Below are 26,335 nucleotides of genomic sequence, written 5' to 3' on the forward strand. Positions count from 1 at the left end.
CTTCTCACATGCCACCACATCCCCCAGTGGATACAGGGTTGCCTAGGTTACTCCCTCAGGACCACATGACACAATCCCATTAGCTACACTGACAGCTGATCGAAAGCTCTCGATAGCTAGCCTACCACCGCCCCTAAACTTACCGTTGAATGGTTGCAGTCTTCAGCAAGTTGAAGAAGAGCTCCACTTCTGTCTAAAGACAAAACTGACTCTTTCAATAAGATTTTCTTTCTAAATGTTCTGTTACTGACAAACCAGCTAAGCTAGCTGCCTACAGCTTTTGGCTACAGAGACCTCAGTCTAGTTAGTAGCTAGCATGGGACCTTGACCTGACAGTCGCAGCCGCCGGCCACTTGAACATTCGAACTGTGAGCTTCTGTAGAGTACAGCCAAGACAATCAGCCAAGTCACCCATCTCCATATACAGTGCATTCGGAAAAGTATTCAGACCCCTTTACTCTTTCCACATTATGTTACAGCCTTATTCTAAAATTGATTAAATTGTTTTTTCCCCCCATCAAACTACACACAATACCCCATAGTGACAAAGCAAAAACACGTTTAGACATTTTTGCAAAAAAATAAAGAAATAAATGGAAATATCACATTTACATAAGTATTCATACCCTTTACTCAGTTATTTGTTGAAGCACCTTCGGCATAGATTACAGCCTCGAGTTTTCTTGGGTATGACGCTACAAGCTTGGCACACCTGTATTTGGGGAGTTCTCCCATTCTTCTCTGCAGATCCTCTCAAGCTCTGTCAGGTTGGATGGGGAGCGTCATTACACAGCTATGTTCAGGTCTCTCCAGAGATGTCCGATCGGGTTCAAGTCCGGGCTCTGGCTGGGCCACTTAAGGACATTCAGAGACTTGTCCCGAAGCCACTCCTGTGTTGTCTTGGCTGTGTGCTTAGGGTCGTTGTCGTGTTGGAAGGTGAACCGTTGCCACAGTCTGAGGTCCTGAGCTCTCTGGAGCAGGTTTTCATCAAAGATCTCTCTGTACTTTGCTCCATTCATCTTTCCCTCGATCCGACCAGTTTCCCAGTCCCTGCCGCTGAAAAAAATTCCCACCACTATGCTTCACCGTAGGGATGGTGCCAGGTTTCCTCCAGATGTGACGCATGGTATTCAGGCCAAAGAGTTCAATTTTGGTTTCATCAGACCAGAGCATCTTGTTTCTCATTGTCTGAGAGTCTTAAGTGCCTTTTGGCAAACTCTAAGCGGGCTGTCATATGCCTTTTACTGAGGAGTGGCTTCCGTCTGGCCACTCTACCATAAAGGCCTGATTGGTGGAGTGCTGCAGAGATGTTGTCCTTCTGGAAGTTCTCCAATCTCCACAGAGGAAATCTGGAGCTCTTTCAGTGACCATCGGGTTCTTGGTCACCTCCCTGACCAAGGCCCTTCTCCCCCGATTGCTCAGTTTGGCCGGGTGGCCAGCTCTAGGAAGAGTCTTGGTGGTTCCAAACTTCTTCCATTTAAGAATGATGGAGGCCACTGTGTTCTTGGGGACCTTCAATGCTGCAGACATTTTTTGGTACCCTTCCCCAGATCTGTGCCTCGACACAATCCTGTCTCGGCGCTCTACAGACAATTCCTTCAACCTCATGGCTTGGTTTTTGCTCTGACATGCACTGTCAACTGTGGGACCTTATAAAGACAGGTGTGTGCCTTTCCAAATCATGTCCAATCAATTGAATTTACCACAGGTGGACGCCAATCAAGTTGTAGAAACATCTCAAGGATGATCAATGGAAACAGGATGCACCTGAGCTCAATTTCGAGTTGCATAGCAAAGGGTCTGAATACTTCTGTAAAAATTGATTTAATAAATTTTAGAATAAGGCTGTAATGTAACAACATTTTGAAAAAGTCAAGGGGGCTGAATACTTTCCGAATGCACTGTACATCCTAAAACAGACAACATTGTTGTTTCATTATTTTATTGTGTACAGTACTTCTCATCTAAAGCATTGTATTGAACAATGAGGACTGTTGACCACACTCACTACTTAGAAATTGTGTGAAAATCCAAAATGATGGTGGTTGAGGATTTCTAAGGAATATCTGAGTGTCAATTAAAGCAAGATTAAGAGATGTAAGCTATAATACAGACAGGCAAGCAACCAACATAGCTAGAAATAAATCAGATGGCACAGCATCTGTTTGCAAGGTAAAGTCACTGAAAAGGTCTATAAACTTGATCAAAATAAAAATATGAACTGAAATGACTTCTGTCAACACAATACTCTATTCAGTGACCTCTCAAGTATTCCCCCACTGAGAAAAATAAATGAACTAAGATGAACCATCTTTTAAAAAGAGAAGAGACAAAACACAATTCCTTTCAGCTGTTCTTCTGAGAGAATATAATTACATGTTCACTGTCATTTCATTATGGCCACAGTCTGTTTTTAAAGTGGAACAGAAATGATTGAGGAAGTAGTTTCATTCCCCACTTAAACTGTTAAAGCTAGAATCCTTAGTTGCTACATACTTATAAATTAATGATATACACTGAGTGTACAAAACATTAGGAACACCTTCCTAATATTGAGTTGCACCCCCCTTTGCCCTCAGAACAGCCACAATTCGTCAGGGCATGGACAATACAAGGTGTTGAAAGCATTCCACAGGGATGCTGGCCCAGGTTGATGCCAACGCTTCCTACAGTTGTGTCAAGTTGGCTGGATGTCGTTTGGGTGGTGGACCATCCTTGCACGGAAAACTGTTGAGCGTGAAAAACCCAGCAGCGTTGCAGTTCTTGACACACTCAAACCGGTGCGCCTGGCACCTACTACAGTACATGTCTCAATTGTCTCAAGGCCTAAAAGTCCTTCTTTAACCTGTCTCCTCCCCTTCATCTACACTGATTGAAGTGGATTTAACAAGTGACATCAATAAGGGATCATAGCGTTCACCTGGTCAGTCTGTCATGGAAAGAGCAGGTGTTCCTAATGTTTTGTACACTCAGTGTATATACCCATTGATTATTGACGAATGAATGCCTCATGAGCTTAGTGTACCTGTCATACCCCATCAGAACCCAAAATATAAGCTTGTTTTATTCCATTGTTCGTAAACAATGTAAATGTAAACAAACACTGTATAACCTCAAAACATGGTTAAAACTATACATTTGATATCATGGATGGTCTGTCCTTGTATCCATAGCTGTCTATGAATTTGAGAGCAGTTACATTTTTCCAGCAGCATCCCTTAGCGTTGTAGCGAAAAGTGGAGGGCAGAATGCTTTGGTGTTGTTTTAATTAAGGATTCTAGCTCTAATAATAATAATAATATGCCACTTAGCAGACGCTTTTATCCAAAGCGACTTACAGTCATGCGTGCATACATTTTTGTGTATGGATCTCTAAACTTGGATTTTATTTTGGGGATTAGTTTTAACCATCCCACCCTGACAAGAAGACACTGTGAATGTTTATCTTTTCTTCAAACAAAGGACCAACATTGACTCCACTTTATGTGGATCAACAAACAATACGTGTCAAGAAAGATGTCCGACATTTCTTTAAAATATAATCTGTTATATAAATATAATTAGGTAAAAATAAAGATTTCTTGACACACACTCTGCAGCCCAAACCATATCCGTAAGTGCTGTCTGATCACAACTTCTGCTCGCTTTAGCTTTTCTCAAAACGGGTTCATCCACAATATGAATTCCCTTTTATTCAAAAGAATCAGTACAGGTTAAGGCAGTGTTCTTCAGTCCTGATCCTGGAGACCAGCAGGGGGTGCAGGCTTTCGTTCCAGCCCAGCACTAACACACATGATTAAACTAATCGATAAGCTCTACTGGGCTGGAACAAAAGCCTGCATACCCTGTGGATCAACAGGACCATGATAGAAGAACACTGAGTTAAGGCAATTTCACAGAACTCTGGGGCAGGTCCTCACAGCGAGTCTTTCATAGAAAGGAGTCGTCTGAGGGTGGTGCATACGAGAAACCTAGGAAGGCATCGTCAGCCTCCATCACGCTGGCGTTGACTATGGAATCTTCAGTATAGCACACAGAGTTCGTAACAGTCTCGTCTGTGAATTCTGGATCAAAATTTGTGATGTCATAAGGAGAATTCTGCGAAATAGGAAAAAAACATTCAGTTCATTCATGCCTGTGGTCTGGTGTCTTACACATCTGTGTATGTCTGTGTGATCAGAATCAGATATAATCCTGAGAACATTTACCACATTGGGAGTGAATGGAGGTGGAACCTTCCTCTGTTCCAGGTCATCCCAATTGATCTCTGAGAAGAAGTAGTGAGCTTTGATCTCATTCTGAAAAAATAGAATATAATTGATATGTTTCAGTTCTAGAACGACCAAGGCAAATGATATTTACTTCATACTGATGAAAGTAGTGTAATGCAATCCATCTGCCCAGGAGAAATGTATATACACTGAGTGTACAAACACTGCAGCTATTGCGCAACTCCTTGTCATGACAATATTTCTCCACCAGAGGGAGTCAGATGCCATCAGCTACAGCGATACACTAGTCACAGCTGTGAGACTGTGATGATGACCACTCACAAAGTCATCTCTGGAGCCCAGTCTGTGTGTGCCGTCCTTCTCCAGTAGAGCCTGCAGGAGGGACCAGGCCATGTTGGACGCTCCGGGACGCATCATCAGGGGCTTGTGAAGGATGTTGTCATACATCTCATGGGTGTCTCTGCTGTAGAACGGAGGCTGTGGGACAGAGGGGAGATGGATGTATTAGTGGAAGGGCAGTGCGTGATCAGGCAGCATGTCAACGGTGCACTCTGACAGTAAATATTGTTCCTGTTTTCAATGTCTACTACTGTAACTCACCAGGCCAAAGAGCATTTCATAGAGCACTGATCCCAGACACCACCAGTCCACTGTGTTGTCATACGGTTGTTTCCTCAGGACCTCTGGAGCTAGGTACTGGGGAGAGGAGAGAGTTAAATACATTAGCATTGACAGGCCTTTTCAGTCTCAATCCAGAACAGTGGTCTAGACTTGGGTTGCAAAGGGAGGGTATATTACTAGAAACGTTCTAAATAAACTACAAGTAAATTACCAGGATTTTGGTAACTTTCATATTTTTGTATTTTATAAGATGCCTTTTTGGGTACTTCTGATGATCACAGGTGTCTGTAATTATCTCTGGCCCTTATCACATGTAAGATATATAAAATAATCAAATAAGAGGATTTTCAAATAAAACAGAATGACAAAGCTATGAAACATTATCCTAAATATAAACCATCAACTTAGTGAATACCAGTGTTTAGTAACATTTTAGACACTGTTCGCCACACAGACCGCCCATTATCATCAGTCAGTACTAAAGAATCTATTGTCGTTGTGGAATTTTGGACAGAGTAGCCCACTCACAATTTCCTCACTTTTTCAATAAGGCCGGTCAGGAAACATGAGTAAAACATAATCAAATCACAAGCATTCTCTTCTAAACAAACTGAAAGTGAAACTGCTGTTTGTGAGAGATGTAACTAGGCTATTTTCTCTGGAACCATATATCCACTAGAAACTCATGGACAATATGGACACAGATATAGAAAATGAATACATTATATATGAATAGATTAAGTTATTCAAGTATATATTACCTGAGTTACTATAGATTGCCATAGATTCCGGTGACTTTGGTAAATTACTGGTAGCTTTGCAACCCTATTCTAGACATTAAAAGGTTCTTACATTTACATTACATACGCTGCCCTGGAAAACATGAATCATGCTTATACTATCCATAGAACTTTATATGGCACCTAAAATGGAGACAGGCATGTCAAATTATTAACCACTTTCATTCCTCCCCCTTTTTTTTTTTTACCCCCTTTTTCGTGATTACGATCTTGTCTCATCGCTGCAACTCCCCAACGGGCTTGGGAGAGGCGAAGGTTGAGACATGCGTCCTCCGAAACATGACCCGCCAAACCGCGCTTCTTAACACCCGCTCGCTTAACCCGGAAGCCAGCTGCACCAATGTGTTGGAGGAAACACCGTTCAACTGACGACCGGAAGTCAGCCTGCAGGCGCCCGGCCCGCCACAAGGAGTCGCTAGAGTGCGATGAGCCAAGTAAAGCCCCCCCGGCCAAACCCTCCCCTAACCCGGACGACGCTGGGCCAATTGTGCACCTCCCTATGGGATTCCCGGTCACGACCGGTAATGACACACCTGGGATCATACCCCAGGCTGTAGTGACGCCGCAACACTGTGATGCAGTGCCTTAGACCGCTGCACCACTCGGGAGGCCTCATTCCTCCCTCTTAACAATTTTCATTCCAAACAATTTCCTTTGTTAATAATTAGTAGTGATTTGACACTAACATTGTGATATGTCATGTGAACAAAACACCAGCTAAAAGGGTACGTGGCATTAATCTACCCTGCTAAATGCTCAATGTTACCTCGGGTGTCCCACAAAATGTGCTTGTCGTCTCGGCTTGGGAAATTCCTTCCTTGCACAATCCGAAGTCAGTCAAAACTATATGTCCCTTTAAAGAAAGGGAGACAGAACATTTTAGACACTGTTAGCCACACAGACCGCCCATTATCCTCAGTCAGTCCTAAATCATCTATTGTCATTGTGGAATTTCCTCACTTTCTCAATAAGGCCGGTCAGGAAACACGAGTAAAACATAATCAAATCACAAGCATTCTCTTCTAAACAAACAGAAAATGACACTGCCGTTGGTGAGAGATGTGTTCTAGATGTGTCAGTTGGTGAAGGATTAGGCTTCACCACAGATGCCTGCTTTCTCTATAACTAGTTGGATTGGTTTGTTTGATACATTCATATTCTCACAATGTGTTCCAATGACTTGTAGTAAACACTGAAACACTTAGTAAGGGCTAAACTAAAGTAAAACTTTTACCTGAGGTTAAATTTAATTGCAGAATTATTTTGGGTAATGTAAAAATACCAGGTAGACTACAGCCATGGGAGGATGCTTCCAGTTTCAAGACACATTTGTATGTGAACAGCTGTTTGTAAACAAACAGACTGCATAAGTATTGCTAGTGCAGGTTGTAATGAATACAGCCCTAAGCTACTCCACATAGAACCGACTACTTATGAACTGCAAACCGAGTTAGGATGTCACACTTACTTCAGAGTCGAGAAGGATATTTTCTGGCTTCAAATCCCTGTGAAACAAAAAAAAAGAAATCTCATGAACATTCATTATCCAAAGTCACTGTTACTGGATAATATAATTGTACTTAATGGATTACAATGGCTTTAATCTTACTACTTCCTGGAAAGTGGCCAATTGAAGAGCAACAGAGGGGTTATTTAATCTTAGCGATTTGCATCCAGACATGATCCAGTTGATTACAATGTACATGAGTAACAGAAGCAGCATTACACTAAACTAAAGCCACAGGCAGAGTGAATGGCTTGAGGTCCTATGAGGAGTTAAGGGGATACACCCGTGTTAAGGGAAAATTACCCTCACATGTCAGTTAATGTATGATTCTGCACTTGCAACCGTGACTGCAGTGACGTTTGACTTAATGAAAATTACTACAGCGGATGGCTTTAAATAGGAACACTTCAAATGTTCACAAAGTTCCAGGAATTTCACATGAGATGCCATTAGAAGTGGGACTTTTCCCACTAATTGATAAGGGGATGTGTGTTGCATGCATTTCTCATTCAGGATAGTTATTGTGGAAAACAGTGTTTTACAGCATAGGAAACCTTAGAACATGAATTCTCTACTACAGACCTCCAGCAGCCCGCTGGTGTACCAGAGCAATGACAACCAGGCAGCTCATTTGACTCATTTATCCAATTCAGCCTTTGCAACACTAACTGGATTTGAACATGGGTCTGTTAGCCTGTTGAGCCAAAGCCCACACACAAATTGTTACATACGCACAAACACACAATCCACGTACCTGTAAACTATGTTAAGAGAATGCAGATAGCCCATTGCGCTTGCCATTTCTGCGATGTAGAACTTGGCTCTGGGTTCCGGAAAGGTCTGTTCTTTTTGAAGATGGAAGAAGAGCTGGAATCATAGAGGACAGTGAGACAGTTCCAAAGGACATAGTGAACTAATGGACACAATAGGAACATGACGTGATATTTCCACAATATTTAGCCCAGGTTGCTAACAGCAATTGTAGCTGAGTCATGACACAGAGCCGTGGGTCAAAGTTCCTGCCCTGTCTGCAAATTTCACTTCACTATTACAATTGACTCAAGCAGCACGTTGTGGGGATTAACTGAGTGCCTGAGTACTAGCATCAACATGACATGAGCTACGAGATTAGCCTCTGCTCCCTGGAAAAACAAAACGTGTAGCTACCTGGACTGCATGTTCTCAGAATCAGGAGGAGATATCTAGCATAGCCCCCCCAGCTAAAGCACATACTGATGACAATGATAATCAGAGACGTTAGCTAAAGCACATAGCCTTCAGATCTGGAATATCCATAGACCTCTGTAGCTTTTTTGTAAAAATATCTGTAATATTTTAATACTGTCAAAATATTTTTACAGACTGGACATTATACCAATGTTAGAGAAACAATACAAACCTTCAATATCCTGTCTGAACCACTCTTGGTTTTGGCTCTTTTTGACAGTCCCAGAATGGAATGTATATAAATACTAATAAATATTTTTATAAGAGTTACATTGGCAAACGCTGCACTAGTGGTCAGGATGCGTTTATTCAAATGTGGAAATTCAGCTCTCGCCAACTGCACAGTTCCTTTTATTGAAAAGGAGGCGTTGAGCTTCAAAATGAATGAGTTTATCAACACCTACTGTATAGCTTAAACCTGTATAGCTTAAACCTGTATAGCTTAAACCTGTATAGCTTAAACCAGTATAGCTTAAACCAGTGCTTCTCAAATGGTGGGTTGGGAGTGGATCGCAGCAGATTCTGTTTGGATAGTGTATAAACTGGCTATAAACTTTCAATGTAAATTCTATTGAATCTGGGTCTGTGGAACCGGACCCAAAGTTTATAAGGGTCCTTGCCCTCAGGTCAGGGGTCATATCCCAGGGGACTTTTTTAGCAGGTTTCCTGTGTTTTGACCTCAATGACTCAACACTGTGTGTCTATTATTTAGAAAAGTGAAACTACTCACTTCTCCCCCGTTGACAAAATCCAAGACGAAGTACAACTTGTCTGTCGTCTGGAAAGAATAATGCAAGCCGACCAGGAAGGGGTGTTTCATGTTCTTCAGTAGCACATTGCGCTCCGCCATGATGTGTTTTTGCTGGTGGAAACAGGAAACATTGTATTATTGGGGATAACGTACCCAACATCGAGAAACAGAATAAGAAACATTTCCAATTCAATAGTACTTTAGAATAAATTACCTCTCTCCTGTTGAGGATTACCCTTTTCTGCAGGACCTTGATTGCATAATACTTCCCGTCCAGTTTCCGTTTTGCAAGGAGAACCTTCACATGGGCGAGAAGAGAAGGCATGGTGGACTCGCTGTTAAACCCCCCAGTTACCACAGCAGGGACAATACAGTACCAACAATGAGGCAGTGAAAATCCAGAACTGTAAGACTATCACTTCCCAAATAGAAAGGGTATCTAATAATAGACAAAGTAGTAAAACTGTTTTTGTTACCACACTGGAAAGACTAAACTAAATACCTGATTGTTTCAATATTCATTGTTTGTGTTGCTGTGAGTTTCTCTTTTGAGTGACCTACTTCAAGACCCAAGACCAGGGGTGTCAAACTCATTCCATGGAGGGTCTAGTGTCTGCTGGTTTTTGGTTTTTCCTAAGACCTAGACAACCAGGTGAGGAGAGTTCCTTACTAATTAGTGACCTTAATTCATCAATCAAGTCCAAGGGAGGAGCGAAAACCCGCAGACACTCGCCCCTCTGTGGAGTGAGCTTGACAAGTGTGCACAAGACATTCAAAAGGGCTGTAATATTAGGGTTGCAAAACTTTCAATAAATTCCTTGGTTTTTCTGAAATCCCAGTTGGAGGATTCCGGAATCAGGAGGGAATAAGCAGGAATTCCAGAATCCTCCAACTAGGATTTCTGGAAAACCAGGAAATGTATTGAAAGTTCCCGGAATTTTGCAACCCTACGTAACGTACATATACTGTTTTATACATAATCACATACCTTTCCAAAGCTCCCCTTTCCGATGACTTTAAGAAAGTCAAAGTCTGTGGGCTTTGCACTGAAATGTGGAAAACAAAAAAGGTTGGCAAAAAAAATAAGTGAAAGTGTCTAGAAATATATTTTTAGAACAAATGAATGGCTATGACAAGGCCTGCAAAGGTTACTTAGAAGAAAAAGACATCCAGAAAGCACACAAATTTACACAGGTAAAACAGAAATATCTGCAGGCCTCAATTCAACGCAAGACTGTGTATGTAACCTACTGTGGATTTCCAGACGATCCCAGGTTAATATTTCTGGAGGTAGAGCTGTTCTGTAAACCAGAGAGAGAACAGATTATCTAAGTTAAAAACGCAGGTTTAATGCAGGTTAAAAAGTGAGGCCATAGGATCTAAACCTTTATTCTACCAGGAAGTCTCAAGGGGTTTGAACCACACATACTATACAGAATGACAATGCTGATAATGCAATACATGCATCTGCTGCATTATTACTGTTGTATAATGCAATCAATGATCACACATTGAAAATAGAATATTCAATACTTCCAAGTATTTATTTGTGCTGTATCAGAGCAGAGATGTTATTCAACGCAACCTCTAGGAAATATGTGACATTTCTTCAGTTGAAAGACATGACCGCTCAATCTATGAAACAGTCATATCTCCTTCCCTCAAACATCATACTGTCTGTCATCACCTACCTTGTCATCTTCGTCTTCTGATGCGTCTGAGAAGTTTTGAGATTTGTCCATCTGCAGGAATGCTCTGACATCAGGCCTATCAGATAGTTGGCGAGAGAGGTCACATGTTAGGGGTTTGACAGACGCACACAAAGGCACTGCTGTTAGAGGTGCACTGCTTTTAGACTCCATGTTAAATATAACTGGATCAGGAGATACCGCCATAAAACAGGGTTACATATGCTCCCTTTGTCACAGATCTAGGATCAGCTTATCATCCCTAGATCCTAACCATACCCATTAGGGGAGAAAAAACAAAACTGACCTTGGATCAGTTTCTAGGGGTAACTTCCTACTTGTATAGGGGGCTTCACACTTGCATAAAGGGATACAGATCGATTTGTCAAACTATCTGAGTACAGCACAATAATCTGGCTATTTTCTAAAAATAAATGTACCATAATGTCAGTTGTAGAATACTTACTGGTTGCTGAGCTGAGGATGTGAGACCAGTCTCTGAATGAACTCATGTAAACCTGTTCTTCTTTGCTTGATAAACTCTAATAAAAGAAATGGAAATGGAAATATAAATCGTATATTTAATATTGACCCTGTATTCACAAATGAAAGACAATGGAAATGGAAGCACACAAGAAAATATGATGCAAAATCACTTAGTTGTTCTGCTCTAGTTTCATACCATCCATAATCCAGTTTGTCATATGTACAGTGAGGGAAAAAAGTATTTGATCCCCTGCTGATTTTGTATGTTTGCCCACTGACAAAGAAATGATCAGTCTATAATTTTAATGGTAGGTTTATTTGAACAGTGAGAGACAGAATAACAACAAAAAGATCCAGAAAAACACATGTCAAAAATGTTATATATTGATTTGCATTTTAATGAGGCAAATAAGTATTTGACCCCCTCTCAATCAGAAAGATTTCTGGCTCCCAGGTGTCTTTTATACAGGTAACGAGCTAAGATTAGGAGCACACTCTTAAAGGGAGTGCTCCTAATCTCAGCTTGTTACCTGTATAAAAGACACCTGTCCACAGAAGCAATCAATCAATCAGATTCCAAACTCTCCACCATGGCCAAGACCAAAGAGCTCTCCAAGGATGTCAGGGACAAGATTGTAGACCTACACAAGGCTGGAATGGGCTACAAGACCATCGCCAAGCAGCTTGGTGAGAAGGTGACAACAGTTGGTGCGATTATTCGCAAATGGAAGAAACACAAAATAACTGTCAATCTCCCTCGGCCTGGGGCTCCATGCAAGATCTCAAATCAAATCAAATCAAATTTTATTGGTCACATGCGCCGAATACAACAGGTGCAGACATTACAGTGAAATGCTTACTTACAGCCCTTAACCAACAGTGCATTTATTTTAAACAAAAAAGTAAGAATAAAACAACAACAAAAAAGTGTTGAGAAAAAAAGAGCAGAAGTAAAATAAAGTGACAGTAGGGAGGCTATATATACAGTAAAATAAAGTGACAGTAGGGAGGCTATATATACAGGGGGGTACCGTTGCATAGTCAATGTGCGGGGGCACCGGCTAGTTGAGGTAGTTGAGGTAATATGTACATGTGGGTAGAGTTAAAGTGACTATGCATAAATACTTAACAGAGTAGCAGCAGCGTAAAAAGGATGGGGTGGGGGGGCAGTGCAAATAGTCCGGGTAGCCATGATTAGCTGTTCAGGAGTCTTATGGCTTGGGGGTAGAAGCTGTTGAGAAGTCTTTTGGACCTAGACTTGGCACTCCGGTACCGCTTGCCGTGCGGTAGCAGAGAGAACAGTCTATGACTAGGGTGGCTGGAGTCTTTGACAATTTTGAGGGCCTTCCTCTGACACCGCCTGGTATAGAGGTCCTGGATGGCAGGGAGCTTTGCCCCAGTGATGTACTGGGCCGTACGCACTACCCTCTGTAGTGCCTTGCGGTCAGAGGCCAAGCAGTTGCCATACCAGGCGGTGATGCAACCAGTCAGGATGCTCTCGATGGTGCAGCTGTAGAATTTTTTGAGGATCTGAGGACCCATGCCAAATCTTTTTAGTCTCCTGAGGGGGAATAGGCTTTGTCGTGCCCTCTTCACGACTGTCTTGGTGTGTTTGGACCATGATAGTTCGTTGGTGATGTGGACACCAAGGAACTTGAAGCTCTCAACCTGTTCCACTACAGCCCCGTCGATGAGAATGGGGGCGTGCTCAGTCCTCTTTTTTTTCCTGTAGTCCACGATCAGCTCCTTTGTCTTGGTCACGTTGAGGGAGAGGTTGTTGTCCTGGCACCACACAGCCAGATCTCTGACCTCCTCCCTATAGGCTGTCTCATCGTTGTCGGTGATCAGGCCTACCACTGTTGTGTCGTCGGCAAACTTAATGATGGTGTTGGAGTCGTGCCTGGCCATGCAGTCATGGGTGAACAGAGAGTACAGGAGGGGACTGAGCACGCACCCCTGAGGGGCCCCCGTGTTGAGGATCAGTGTGGCAGATGTGTTGTTACCTACCCTTACCACCTGGGGGCGGCCCGTCAGGAAGTCCAGGATCCAGTTGCAGAGGGAGGTGTTTAGTCCCAGGATCCTTAGCTTAGTGATGAGCTTAGAGGGCACTATGGTGTTGAATGCTGAGCTGTAGTCAATGAATAGCATTCTCACGTAGGTGTTCCTCTTGTCCAGGTGGGAAAGGGCAGTGTGGAGTGCGATAGAGATTGCATCATCTGTGGATCTGTTGGGGCGGTATGCAAATTGGAGTGGGTCTAGGGTTTCTGGGATTATGCTGTTGATGTGAGCCATGACCAGTCTTTCAAAGCACTTCATGGCTACAGACGTCAGTGCTACGGGTCGGTAGTCATTTAGGCAGGTTATCTTAGAGTTCTTGGGCACGGGGACTATGGTGGTCTGCTTGAAACATGTTGGTATTACAGACTCAGTCAGGGACATGTTGAAAATGTCAGTGAAGACACTTGCCAGTTGGTCAGCACATGCTCGGAGTACACGTCCTGGTAATCCGTCTGGCCCTGCGGCCTTGTGAATGTTGACCTGCTTAAAAGTCTTACTCACATCGGCTACGGAGAGCGTGATCACATAGTCGTCCGGAACAGCTGGTGCTCTCATGCATGCTTCAGTGTTGCTTGCCTCGAAGCGAGCATAGAAGTGGTTTAGCTCGTCTGGTAGGCTTGTGTCACTGGGCAGCTCGCGGCTGTGCTTCCCTTTGTAGTCTGTAATAGTTTTCAAGCCCTGCCACATCCGACGAGCGTCAGAGCCAGTGTAGTATGATTCAATCTTAGACCTGTATTGACTCTTTGCCTGTTTGATGGTTCGTCGGAGGTCATAGCGGGATTTCTTATAAGCGTCCGGGTTAGAGTCCCGTTCCTTGAAAGCGGCAGCTCTACCCTTTAGCTCAGTGCGGATGTTTCCTGTAATCCATGGCTTCTGGTTGGGGTATGTACGTACGGTCACTGTGGGGACGACATCATCGATGCACTTATTGATGAAGCCAGTGACTGATGTGGTGTACTCCTCAATGCTGTCTGAAGAATCCCGGAACATGTTCCAGTCTGTGCTAGCAAAACAGTCCTGTAGCTTAGCATCTGCGTCATCTGACCACTTTTTTATTAGCCGAATCACTGGTGCTTCCTGCTTCAGTTTTTGCTTATAAGCAGGAATCAGGAGGATAGAGTTATGGTCAGATTTGCCAAATGGAGGGCGAGGGAGAGCTTTGTATGCGTCTCTGTGTGTGGAGTAAAGGTGGTCTAGAGTTTTTTCCCCTCTGGTTGCACATTTAACATGCTGGTAGAAATGAGGTAGAACGGATTTAAGTTTCCCTGCATTAAAGTCCCCGGCTACTAGGAGCGCTGCATCTGGATGAGCGTTTTCCTGTTGATTAATGGCCTTGTACAACTCATTCAGTGCAATCTTAATGCCAGCATTGGTTTGTGGTGGTAAATAGACAGCTATGAAAAATATAGATGAAAACTCTCTTGGTAAATAGTGTGGTCTACAGCTTATCATAAGATACTCTACCTCAGGCGAGCAAAACCTCGAGACTTCCTTAGTATTTGATTTTGTGCACCAGCTGTTGTTTACAAATATACACAGACCGCCGCCCCTTGTCTTACCAGAGTCAGACGTTCTGTCCTGCCGATGTCACCTCGTGGAGATCTCACCTCGTGGAGTTGCAATGATCATGAGAACGGTGAGGAATCAGCCCAGAACTACACGGGAGGATCTTGTCCAATGATCTCAAGGCAGCTGGGACCATAGTCACCAAGAAAACAATTGGTAACACACTACGCCGTGAAGGACTGAAATCCTGCAGCGCCCGCAAGGTCCCCCTGCTCAAGAAAGCACATATACAGGCCCGTCTGAAGTTTGCCAATGAACATCTGAATGATTCAGAGGAGAACTGGGTGAAAGTGTTGTGGTCAGATGAGACCAAAATCGAGCTCTTTGGCATCAACTCAACTCGCCGTGTTTGGAGGAGGAGGAATGCTGCCTATGACCCCAAGAACACCATCCCCACAGTCAAACATGGAGGTGGAAACATTATGCTTTGGGGGTGTTTTTCTGCTAAGGGGACAGGACAACTTCACCGCATCAAAGGGACGATGGACGGGGCCATGTACCGTCAAATCTTGGATGAGAACCTCCTTCCCTCAGCCAGGGCATTGAAAATGGGTCGTGATGGGTCGTGGATGGGTATTCCAGCATGACAATGACCCAAAACACACGGCCAAGGCAACAAAGGAGTGGCTCAAGAAGAAGCAAATTAAGGTCCTGGAGTGGCCTAGCCAGTCTCCAGACCTTAATCCCATAGAAAATCTGTGGAGGGAGCTGAAGGTTCGAGTTGCCAAACGTCAGGCTCGAAACCTTAATGACTTGGAGAAGATCTGCAAAGAGGAGTGGGACAAAATCCCTCCTGAGATGTGTGCAAACCTGGTGGCCAACTACAAGAAACGTCTGACCTCTGTGATTGCCAACAAGGGTTTTGCCACCAAGTACTAAGTCATGTTTTGCAGAGGGGTCAAATACTTATTTCCCTCATTAAAATGCAAATCAATTCATAACATTTTTGACATGCGTTTTTCTGGATTTTGTTGTTGTTATTCTATCTCTTACTGTTCAAATAAACCTACCATTAAAATTATAGACTGATCATGTCTTTGTCGGTGGGCAAACGTACAAAATCAACAGGGGATCAAATATTTTTTTCCCCTCACTGTATATATGTACATACAAATTACTGGGCTGAAGTACAGTGGAGAACAGAGGGACATGAATTCTGAATTCTGATCTACTAAAAACACTAGTACTGTTACAGGTAGTGTACTGTACTTTTACCAGACAACGATAGATTAATCAATATGGTACCTGGGTCAAAGTTGTCCCCAAATATTCTCTTGGCTGGGATTTTCAAGTTCAAAGATGGAAACTGTTTCCTCAACTGCATAAAAAGAAAAGAGACAAATCAGATTATATCAAAGATAAGAATGGGGACAAAAACGCCTCTCCATCTCTACCCCAATCATGAGAGTTTAATTACCTCATTTTCTAAATGTCAACTACACACAAATCCACAGTAGTCTAAATACAGTGTGTGATATAACATGTGTGAAATGTCATTAACACGTCTTACGCCATCAGCTCCACAGCTTTCACCTCCTCGAGTCTCAAAAAAAGCTACGACCTTCAAAGTTAAAACTTCTGATAAGATAAGGGATTCTGTTTTCATAAAAACCGAGCTTGGCCCAGTTTAGCCAGCTGATATCTGACGAAAAGGTTTAGTAAGAAAGGAAGCCTGCAGTCTTATTACAACATGTATTTAAAACACAGTAACACTTCCACTTACTGTGTTGTAGAGCTTGTCAAATTCTGCGTATCGCCTGAAGACAAACCACTCATGTCTTCCTACATTGACCATCACTTTGTAAACCTGGACAAATGTGGGGGGAAAACACATTTGAGTATAGACCTAGACAAAAGACATGATTCCCTACTTTCTAATGATACTGTAATAATGCAGTCTGCAATACAGCCTGTTGAACAGCTGTTGCCACAACACTAAAAGGCGTCCCCATACTAGGTTGGGTTTGCTCCTAGCAGAACTCGGCTAGGCGAAGTGAACGTCTGTGCCTCGTATACTCCCTTAAAAGACCTTCCGTTTAAAAAACGAGAAAAAAAAGCAGCAATATTACTGTTTGTCCCTCTTGAAACAACGTAGCAACAAAATAGTCAGAATGAATCTAAGATAAATCAAGAAATCTTTGCAGAAGAGGTCTTAGTCACACAATTTTACATCTAACTAAGATGTTTGGTGCAGTTTTCTCAACTGAAAATGTGTATAGTCGACTCTCGTTGAATGACAACAAACTTCATTAAAGAATCCCGTCCATAGTTCCCACTCCTACTATGAGTAGTACTGTTCACCAACGAAGGGGCGTAGACGTCGGCTACCGAACTTCAACTTGCCTCAACACCAACAATTTCACAAATTTGTCCGAAAATATGCGCGAACTGTTTCGACTAGGAAGCATGCGACAGGCTTAAAACTTGCGTCATAAGAAGGAACTCCCCTCAACCACGCCCACAAATTGGGAAAAACAAATTCCGACCTACGGTTCCCAATGCTCCCACGTAGGGAAATGAAGCCTGCGAGAAGAGCCCTGTGGCTTCAGGCTATTCGGCGTGGGAGAGTGGAAAATTGTGGGGACCCAGTGTCCAAGTAGGCTACACATACAGTGGGGAGAACAAGTATTTGATACACTGCCGATTTTGCAGGTTTTCCTACTTACAAAGCATGTAGAGGTCTGTAATTTTTTATCATAGGTACACTTCAACTGTGAGAGACGGAATCTAAAACAAAAATCCAGAAAATCACATTGTATGATTTTTAAATAATTAATTTGCATTTTATTGCATGACATAAGTATTTGATCACCTACCAACCAGTAAGAATTCCGGCTCTCACAGACCTGTTAGTTTTAATTTAAGAAGCCCTCCTGTTCTCCACTCATTACCTGTATTAACTGCACCTGTTTGAACTCATTACCTGTATAAAAGACACCTGTACACACACTCAATCAAACAGACTCCAACCTCTCCACAATGGCCAAGACCAGAGAGCTGTGTAAGGACATCATGGATACAATTGTAGACCTGCACAAGGCTGGGATGGGTTACAGAACAATAGGCAAGCAGCTTGGTGAGAAGGCAACAACTGTTGGCGCAATTATTAGAAAATGGAAGAAGTTCAAGATTACGGTTAATCACCCTCGGTCTGGGGCTCCATGCAAGATCTCACCTCGTGGGGCATCAATGATCATGAGGAAGGTGAGGGATCAGTCCAGAACTACACTGCAGGACCTGGTCAATGACCTGAAGAGAGCTGGGACCACAGTCTCAAAGAAAACCATTAGTAACACACTACGCTGTCATGGATTAAAATCCTGCAGCGCACGCAAGGTCCCCCTGCTCAAGCCAGCGCATGTCCAGGCCCGTCTGAAGTTTGCCAATGACCATCTGGATGATCCAGAGGAGGAATGGGAGAAGGTCATGTGGTCTGATGAGACAAAAATATAGCTTTTTGGTCTAAACTCCACTCGCCGTGTTTGGAGGAAGAAGAAGGATGAGTACAACCCCAAGAACACCATCCCAACCGTGAAGCATGGAGGTGGAAACATCATTCTTTAGGGATGCTTTTCTGCAAAGGGGACAGGACGACTGCACCGTATTGAGGGGAGGATGGATGGGGCCATGTATCGCGAGATCTTGGCCAACAACCTCCTTCCTTCAGTAAGAGCATTGAAGATGGGTCGTGGCTGGGTCTTCCAGCATGACAACGACCCGAAACACACAGCCAGGGCAACTAAGGAGTGTCTCCGTAAGAAGCATCTCAAGGTCCTGGAGTGGCCTAGCCAGTCTCCAGACCTGAACCCAATAGAAAATCTTTGGAGGGAGCTGAAAGTCCGTATTGCCCAGCAACAGCCCCGAAACCTGAAAGATCTGGAGAAAGTCTGTATGGAGGAGTGGGCCAGAATCCCTGCTGCAGTGTGTGCAAACCTGGTCAAGACCTACAGGAAACGTATGATCTCTGTAATTGCAAACAAAGGTTTCTGTACCAAATATTAAGTTCTGCTTTTCTGATGTATCAAATACTTATGTCATGCAATAAAATGCAAATTAATTACCTAAAAATTATACAATGTGATTTTCTGGATTTTTGTTTTAGATTCCGTCTCTCACAGTTGAAGTGTACCTATGATAAAAATTACAAACCTCTACATGCTTTGTAAGTAGGAAAACCTGCAAAATCGGCAGTGTATCAAATACTTGTTCTCCCTACTGTAGCTATGTGTGTGGAAAACATTTAATCACAGGTCAGACATTTAACTTGTTTAGTATAGTCCATTTGTAACTCCACTCACTATTGTAGCTGTATAGTCTGTTTGTGTTGATCTTGGCTAGCTTAGTGTTCCGGTCATTAGCTAGCTAGCACTCACATGGCTGCTAGCGCCTTCATGAAAAGGGACATGAGGGAAGCCCTACAATATTACATTTTTCTAAGTAATGAGAAAGCTCGGGAGCAGGCAATGTTGAAAAGTAATCTTTAGACATTTTGTACTTTTCTTAAATTAAGTTTTGTAATTGACTAAAACAAGGAGACAAGAAAATTGAGTTTGAAAAAGTTAAAGTTTTTGCTGTGAGACAATGTGTGTACTATACCCATTACTCACAGTGTAGCGCTTCTTCTTGTCCCTCTGCTCGTTGTAGCAGGGAATGCTGACATTGGGGCAGCTGGACTGCTCCTCCATCCTGAGCTGGAGCGGTCAGAGTTCAGAGGTTTAAGGGTTAACAGGTCACAGCTTAGGTCAGAGGTCAAGCCCCTCAGCACTCCTCCACAGCGTCCGGTCCTTGACAGAGCTCACGTGGACGACTGGACCATCCCCCTCCTGGTTCACTGCTGTGGACAAGAGATGAGAGCGAGTTGATTATAGATAGAAATGTACTCTATCGAAAGGATACTGCTCTCCATTCCATATAAGAGAATGAGCATACCTGCTCTATCATGTTACATTTCTACCTTACAACCCTCTTAACATTTCAACAACCTGAATAAACACCAAGCTTAGCCCCCACACATTGATCCTGTGTGGAGCTGATTGCAGAGCACTGTCAAATGGATCCTCAGCAGTTGTGGAGGGAGTTGTTGGTTCTAGCTGCTAGCGTGACAGAGGAGAAACCACACCGGGGTCAGTGAGCAGCAACATCAACAGCAGGCTCATCTCATCCTGGGCGGACAGACATTAGGCTACCCTGCTGGGCCTCCCCCTGCTACACCCACCTTTAGTCTCTCCATGTCTCTCACTTTCCACTTGGCCTATACGGCCACTCTGACCTGTTCAATTCTTTCCCTCATACCTCACTATTCACTATTGTGGTCCTCTGTAGTTCAATTGGTAGAGCATGGCGCTTGTAACGCCAGGGTAGTGGGTTCGATCCCCGGGACCACCCATACGTAAAAATGTATGCACACATGACTAAGTCGCTTTGGATAAAAGCGTCTGTTAAATGGCATATTATTATTATTATCCACCACCTCACTCCATCTCATCTCACCTCCCTATTTTCACTACTATCCACCTCTCCTTCTCTCCTCCTTTTCCTCCTCACATCGCCTACAATCCCTTCCTCCCCCATCCTCTCATCACCCCTTCTCTCCATCTCTCCCAATAGACAGACCCAGAGCTGCATGACCTCCCTCTCCTCTTCTTCTCACATACAGCTCACACACTCCCTCACGCGCCACACACATGCTGGGTCTGTGACATTCTCGCTGGCTCCTGTCAGAGTGTGGAGGGCTGGAGGTATTTATAGATAACCTTCCGCAGGGTCTTTGAAGTTTGAGGCACACAGGCTAGTAGGAGACCTTTAGGAAGCTGCCTAGTGGGACCACCAAGACAGGAAGAGGGGCCATTGTAGAGACCACTCACTACAGAGGTAGTAGTAGCCTATATGGAAATCACCTTGAAGACCTTATTGAGAAAGCAGAATTTAATCAGTCTCAATCATAGCCTAATGAAGCCTTGAAACGATATGGAGAAATCACAAATGCAACCTCAAATCAAATGTATTTTCTACATGTTCAAATTGGTTAACGTTTATATGCTGATTACGTCATGTCTGTTTTCTTGTTAGCAACAAAGCTCTTTGTTTGGTGGCGTGACGCTGTGACTCGACCTTTGTTTCAGAGTGAGGTCAGCTAGCATGTTAAGTAGTTTCTTTCAGACCCTGGCATTCTGTGCTCGGTGTAGGCTAGAACATGCTGGTAGAGTTATTTTAACTGTGCTGTACTGAATGTCCCGGGTCGAGAGATCTAATTCAACTCACGTAGTAGTAAAGACATCGAGGGAGAAAGCCTCTTAGAATGCACAAATGCAGGGATCTTCAGTTCCAAACTCAGTTCAAATTCAGATCAATGCAAGCCTGGCAAAATGACTGCGGGTCACGAGGCAGAATCTGCTTTTGAACATTCCAGAAATACTTTTGTTCAAAAGATAAATAAACTACGAGCAGTCTAATCTATAGCATATTCCTTCATTTGGAATGCAGAATATAAATTCCTGATGAATCCGCAACCTCAAACCCATATCACAAGATTACAGTGATATACATGAACAATCACATAAGGGGAAAGTAGACTTTAGCCCAAATTTGGGTTCAGGGGGTTTAGGTCACTAAATAAATACATCAAACAGAAAATGAATCCTCACATTCGACAACAAAAACATTCACTGCCGATCACCAGATGTTGTACGCTTAGTTACAACACTGAGCTTGAATTAACTTGTGCTGACAAGCTCAAATATGTTACTATCAGAAATAGCCATTCCTCTTCCTGGTTTGTTCAAACACACACATCCTTGCCTTCTGGACATCCTCTGGATGTTGAACGATCTGAACAGCATCATTTGTAGGAGAGTCTCAGCAGCACGCTGTGTCTTGTCAGCAGTTAGACCTCAAGGTCAGGAAATTCTTCCTAAACAGAAGTGAAAGAGCAACCAGGCGTGACATGAACCCAGTCAGTAAACTGCTGTAGGCATTGGGGAACATAGCCTACCTAAACAGGGGTGTCCTCTTCTCTGCTGGTATGAAAGGATAGCCATGGAAATAGGCACTTGGCTTTACTGAGCTTTATCCATAGTATTTTTTACAGACAGGCCTATGTGTTGCTTAATTGGTGAGAGATCTAGGCTATTTGTTATGCAACAGTATGGATTATTTCTAAAGGGCTGTCTACTGTTAGCCTGTGGGCTATAAATTAGCACAGAGACACTACATTTAAATTTTAGTCATTTAGCAGACGCTCTTATCCAGAGCGACTTACAGTTAGTGAGTGCATACATTTTTCATACTGGCCCCCCGTGGGAATCGAACCCACAACCCTGGCGTTGCAAGCGCCATGCTCTACCAACTGAGCTACAGGAGGCCTACAATAGACAAACATCCTCCCTGGAAGGAATTGATCATGACAAAGGTTTCTCTCTAAAAAAGGGAAGTGTGAGACTAGCCTAGCATGTGCCTAACTAGTCTGAATAATCAGGCTGTAATACACAATTCATTGGTATATACAGCCTGAAACGAATGCCTGCAAAATCGTGTAAATGTTCCCTACAAGCCAGAATGTTGAATAAAATTACATTTAAACTGGTATTGTATTTCCTGTTTGCCATCTAGGATCCCTGGTCTATCTGGAAAAAAAATCAACCAACCATAACAGTAAGCTTCAGTAAGCTACAACATTACATTGAATGGGAGGGTGGCTCACGCAGGAGGTAAAGTTAACCGAATATCCAATATAAAACTAACTTTACCTGGGGCAACCAAAACCCTCTCTAAAAAGTTGGGTAAACAAATACTTTCCTATGGATATTTAGTCTCAAATTTCAAGCAGCTGAAGGACAAACCACACAGACAACCTGTCGATTAAGTTTAAATGTCATTTTATTCAACATTCTGGCTTGTAGGGAACATTTACACAATTTTGCAGGCATTAGTTTCTGGCTGTATATACCAATGAATTGTGTATTACAGCCTTATTAATCAGACTAATGCCTAACCAGCAGTCCAGACGCCTCAGTCCTCCACCGTTAACAAACACTGGCTGGCTGGTCACAGCCGGCGGATGAACCAAATACCATAATACACACAGACACACTCACATTATGTCTCCTACAGCTCTACTTCTCAGGATTGGGAATTATGGCTGTAAACAGCACCACTGAAAACTAACAGAACAGAACTTGATGAGTAAAACTATTTGAACGCTGGAGAATTTAAATATGCAAATAGGCCGAAAAGTTGAATTAAGAATGTCTCTGAAAATCTATAACCGACATTGGTGGATTGAGACTGGTGGATCTACCACACACCAGTTATTTTAGGGTGTGTTTCCTGCATGAGCCACCCCCATTCAATGTAATGTTGTAGCTTACTGAAGCTTACTGTTATGGTTGGTTGGTTTTCTTGTTTCACATAGACCAGGGAGATACAACACCACCAGGGAAAACTGTTTTTTTTTGTTACAGTTGAGAAAAGCAACTTGTTTTTATAACTTTGAGGGGAAATAAGCCATTATAGCCCAATGGTAAAACTGGTAAGACAAAAGCTGTTAGTATAACTATGGCTGCATTGAGAGAATTAGACAGTCCAGTTGCTAAACCACAGACATAAGACACAGCCCAGTAAATGCATGAATTGCACATTCCTGCTATAGCCGACCTAGCTGTTACATTTTAGCCTACAGTTAATGTACTACTGTATCTAGACATACAGTCCCATCATAACAAGACTGAAGTCTCACTCTCAACAGGGAACACTGACTTAAAATTACACAAGTGGGAAAGTTCACCCAGATGTCTTCACATTGACTAATTTGCTGTGGAAAGTAAGTTAACTCAAACATGAGGATGTTCCATGAACAGACAGACAGATAGGAAAGAACAGGGGTGTATTAGTCCAAACAGTTGCAGAGTTTTGGTAGGTCCCTCCCCGTTTCGTTCACGAAACTGTTTGCAACAGAAACAGCGTAATTTATGCACCAGGATAATAACAAAAATGAGTTTGTTAGTAGAAAAACTTTAGCTAAAGACAGACAGAGCTGGGCTCGTTTTCCCAAAAGCATCTCAAGAACTTAGCATAACGATGCTTTTTGGAAACCGGGTCCTGGAAGTTGCCGTTACTTTCAGTTACCGAACAGACAGTTCTAACTGAAGAAAAAGTTACGTAATGACACCATTTAACAGTTTTAGGGCTGTAGATGGCACAAAGATATTGAAGGCAATGATAAGCGGTGAGTTGAAAATACATCCTGTACGACAAAAGTACAGAAAAATATACGCGTAAACATACCTCCGACTAACTCCAATGACGTGTCGCGCTGAAGGCAAAGGAATGTGTCAGTAAAAAACGAGGACAAGATCCGGTGAGTTTGACTCAACTATTTAGGGGGAAACGTACTCAAAGGTAAAGCCTGTACTTTCTACCATCCACTCGGAGCTTCAGTGAAGTGGTAGCTCGAAACAGGAAACATCAAGACGTTCGTGCTGCAAGTTCAAATGAAATTAGTCACAGGACGGGACCACACTTCAAGAGGGGTGGAAACATTAGCAAACAATACCCCCCCTAGCGGTGGAACGTGAGCAAGGCCACAACCTAAACCACGTTGTTCCATGTGAAATTAGTAGTGTCCCTGTGTGTCGTTGACACAAGATCAACAGCCCACTGCCTGAATGTAGAGCGTCATCTTTAATGGCTATTAAAGGTCTTTCTGCCTGTTTGGTAATTTCTTGTAACTTTTGTTCTATTCTACTGTATTTCTATTAAATTGTATTATATTCTAAATATATTATATTCTGGTCTAGTCTGTTATGTTATATTCTGTAATATATTATATTATGTTATGGTCTAGTCTGTTATGTTATATTCTGTAATTCTATTATTTGATAGTTAGAGCAAATGGATGTCCAAGTCCTATCTAGCAGGTGTCCCTTCCATACTTGAAACTGTCTCTACATGCTTGGCAGTACTTATATCATCATAACTGTGAAGGTTGACCTCTCCCTAACAGGAGGCTTGGTGACAGGAAGAGAGCAGTCCAGCAAACTGCAGCGGTACCTTGAGGTCAACATTAAAGTGCTCCAGGAAAGTGGACGTCTGCCAAGGAACTATACAGGGCCCTGCCCCACTCTTCAGGAAATGTTGACTAATCTGTCAGATATTTCCTCTACCGCTTTATGAATGAATGTTCATGATGAAACATACCACACTTCTTTCCATGTAACTACAGTCATACTGGCTGGCGGACTCAGGTGTTCCCATGGCCATAATAGTGGCCTTTCTATTTAAGCCTATGGGTGGAAATCTATTGAGATAAAGCTCAACCAAAGTAGGCATTTGTATTGTAATAAATTAGTTAGTTATACACAGGGCTTAAGAAATTGGTATATACACTTTTAAACTAGATCCAACATATAGTGAATTCGGGAAAGTATTCAGACCCCTTCACCTTTTCCACATTTTGTTACGTTACAGCCTTATTCTAAAATGGGTTAAACTGCCCCCCCCCCCCCCTCATCAATCTACACACAATACCCCATAACAAACTGAAATATAACATTCACATAAGTATTCAGACCCTTTACTCAGTACTTTCTTGAAGCACCTTTGGCAGCGATTACAGCCTATAATCTTCTTGGGTATGACGCTACAAGCTTGGCACATCTGTATTTGGAGAGTTTCTCCCATTCTTCTCTGCAGATCCTCTAAAGCTCTGTCAGGTTGGATGGGGACTACACAGCTATTTTCAGGTCTCTCCAGAGATGTTCGATCGGGTTCAAGTCCGGGCTCTGGCTGGGCCACTCAAGGACATTCAGAGACTTGTCCCGAAGCCACTCCTGCATTGTCTTGGCTGTGCGCTTAGGGTCGTTGTCCTGTTGGAAGGTGAACCGTCGCCCCAGTCTGAGGTCTTGAGCGCTCTGGAGCAGGTTTTCATCAAGGATCTCTCTGTACTTTGCTCCATTCATCTTTCCCTCAATACTGACTAGTCTCCCAGTCCCTGCCGCTGAAAACATCCCCACAGCATGATGCTGCCACCACCACGCTCCACCGTAGGGATGGCATTGGCCAGGTGATGAGCGGTGCCTGGTTTCCTCCAGACATGACGCTTGGCAATCAGGCCAAAGAGTTCAATCTTGGTTTCATCAGACCAGAGAATCTTGTTTCTCATGGTCTGAGAGTCCTTTAGGTGCCTTTTGGCAAACTCCAAGCGGGCTGTCATGTGCCTTTTACTGAGGAGTGGCTTCCGTCTGGCCACTCTACCATAAAGACCTGATTGGTGGAGTGCTGCAGAGATGGTTGTCCTTCTGGAAGGTTGTCCTTCTGGAAGGATCTCTGATCTCGACAGAGGAATTCTGGAGCTCTGTCAGAGTGACCATTGGGTTCTTGGTCACCTCCTTGTCCAAGGCCCT

General features: G+C 43.1%; 1 protein-coding gene across 3 annotated transcripts; it reads right to left on the reverse strand.

The window, feature by feature from the left end:
• Positions 1-1,925: 1,925 nt before the first annotated feature.
• Positions 1,926-24,453, reverse strand: LOC311109132 (serine/threonine-protein kinase Sgk3-like). 3 transcript variants are annotated; one of them, XR_014610580.1, is made up of 18 exons: positions 24,219-24,453; positions 19,544-19,770; positions 16,660-16,743; positions 16,182-16,254; positions 11,293-11,368; positions 10,830-10,905; positions 10,390-10,439; positions 10,127-10,184; positions 9,353-9,436; positions 9,118-9,249; positions 7,915-8,027; positions 7,122-7,158; positions 6,420-6,506; positions 4,833-4,928; positions 4,554-4,709; positions 4,209-4,298; positions 3,858-4,098; positions 1,926-3,764 (listed from the first exon to the last, which is right to left on the reverse strand). XR_014610580.1 is itself a non-coding variant. In XM_084151951.1 (17 exons), the coding sequence occupies exons 2-17, from the start codon at positions 19,619-19,621 to the stop codon at positions 3,931-3,933; spliced, it is 1,458 nt and encodes a 485-aa protein (XP_084008077.1). In that variant the 5' UTR covers positions 19,622-19,770; positions 24,327-24,453; the 3' UTR covers positions 1,926-3,930. The 3 variants fall into 3 exon arrangements, 2 of the variants coding, with proteins under 2 accessions (XP_084008077.1, XP_084008076.1); XM_084151951.1 differs by having other exon boundaries at positions 1,926-4,098; positions 24,327-24,453; XM_084151950.1 differs by having other exon boundaries at positions 1,926-4,098.
• Positions 24,454-26,335: the final 1,882 nt, after the last annotated feature.

The sequence above is a fragment of the Coregonus lavaretus genome (genome assembly GCF_964263955.1).
Source record: "Coregonus lavaretus genome assembly, chromosome: 34".
Classification (NCBI taxonomy): domain Eukaryota; kingdom Metazoa; phylum Chordata; class Actinopteri; order Salmoniformes; family Salmonidae; genus Coregonus; species Coregonus lavaretus.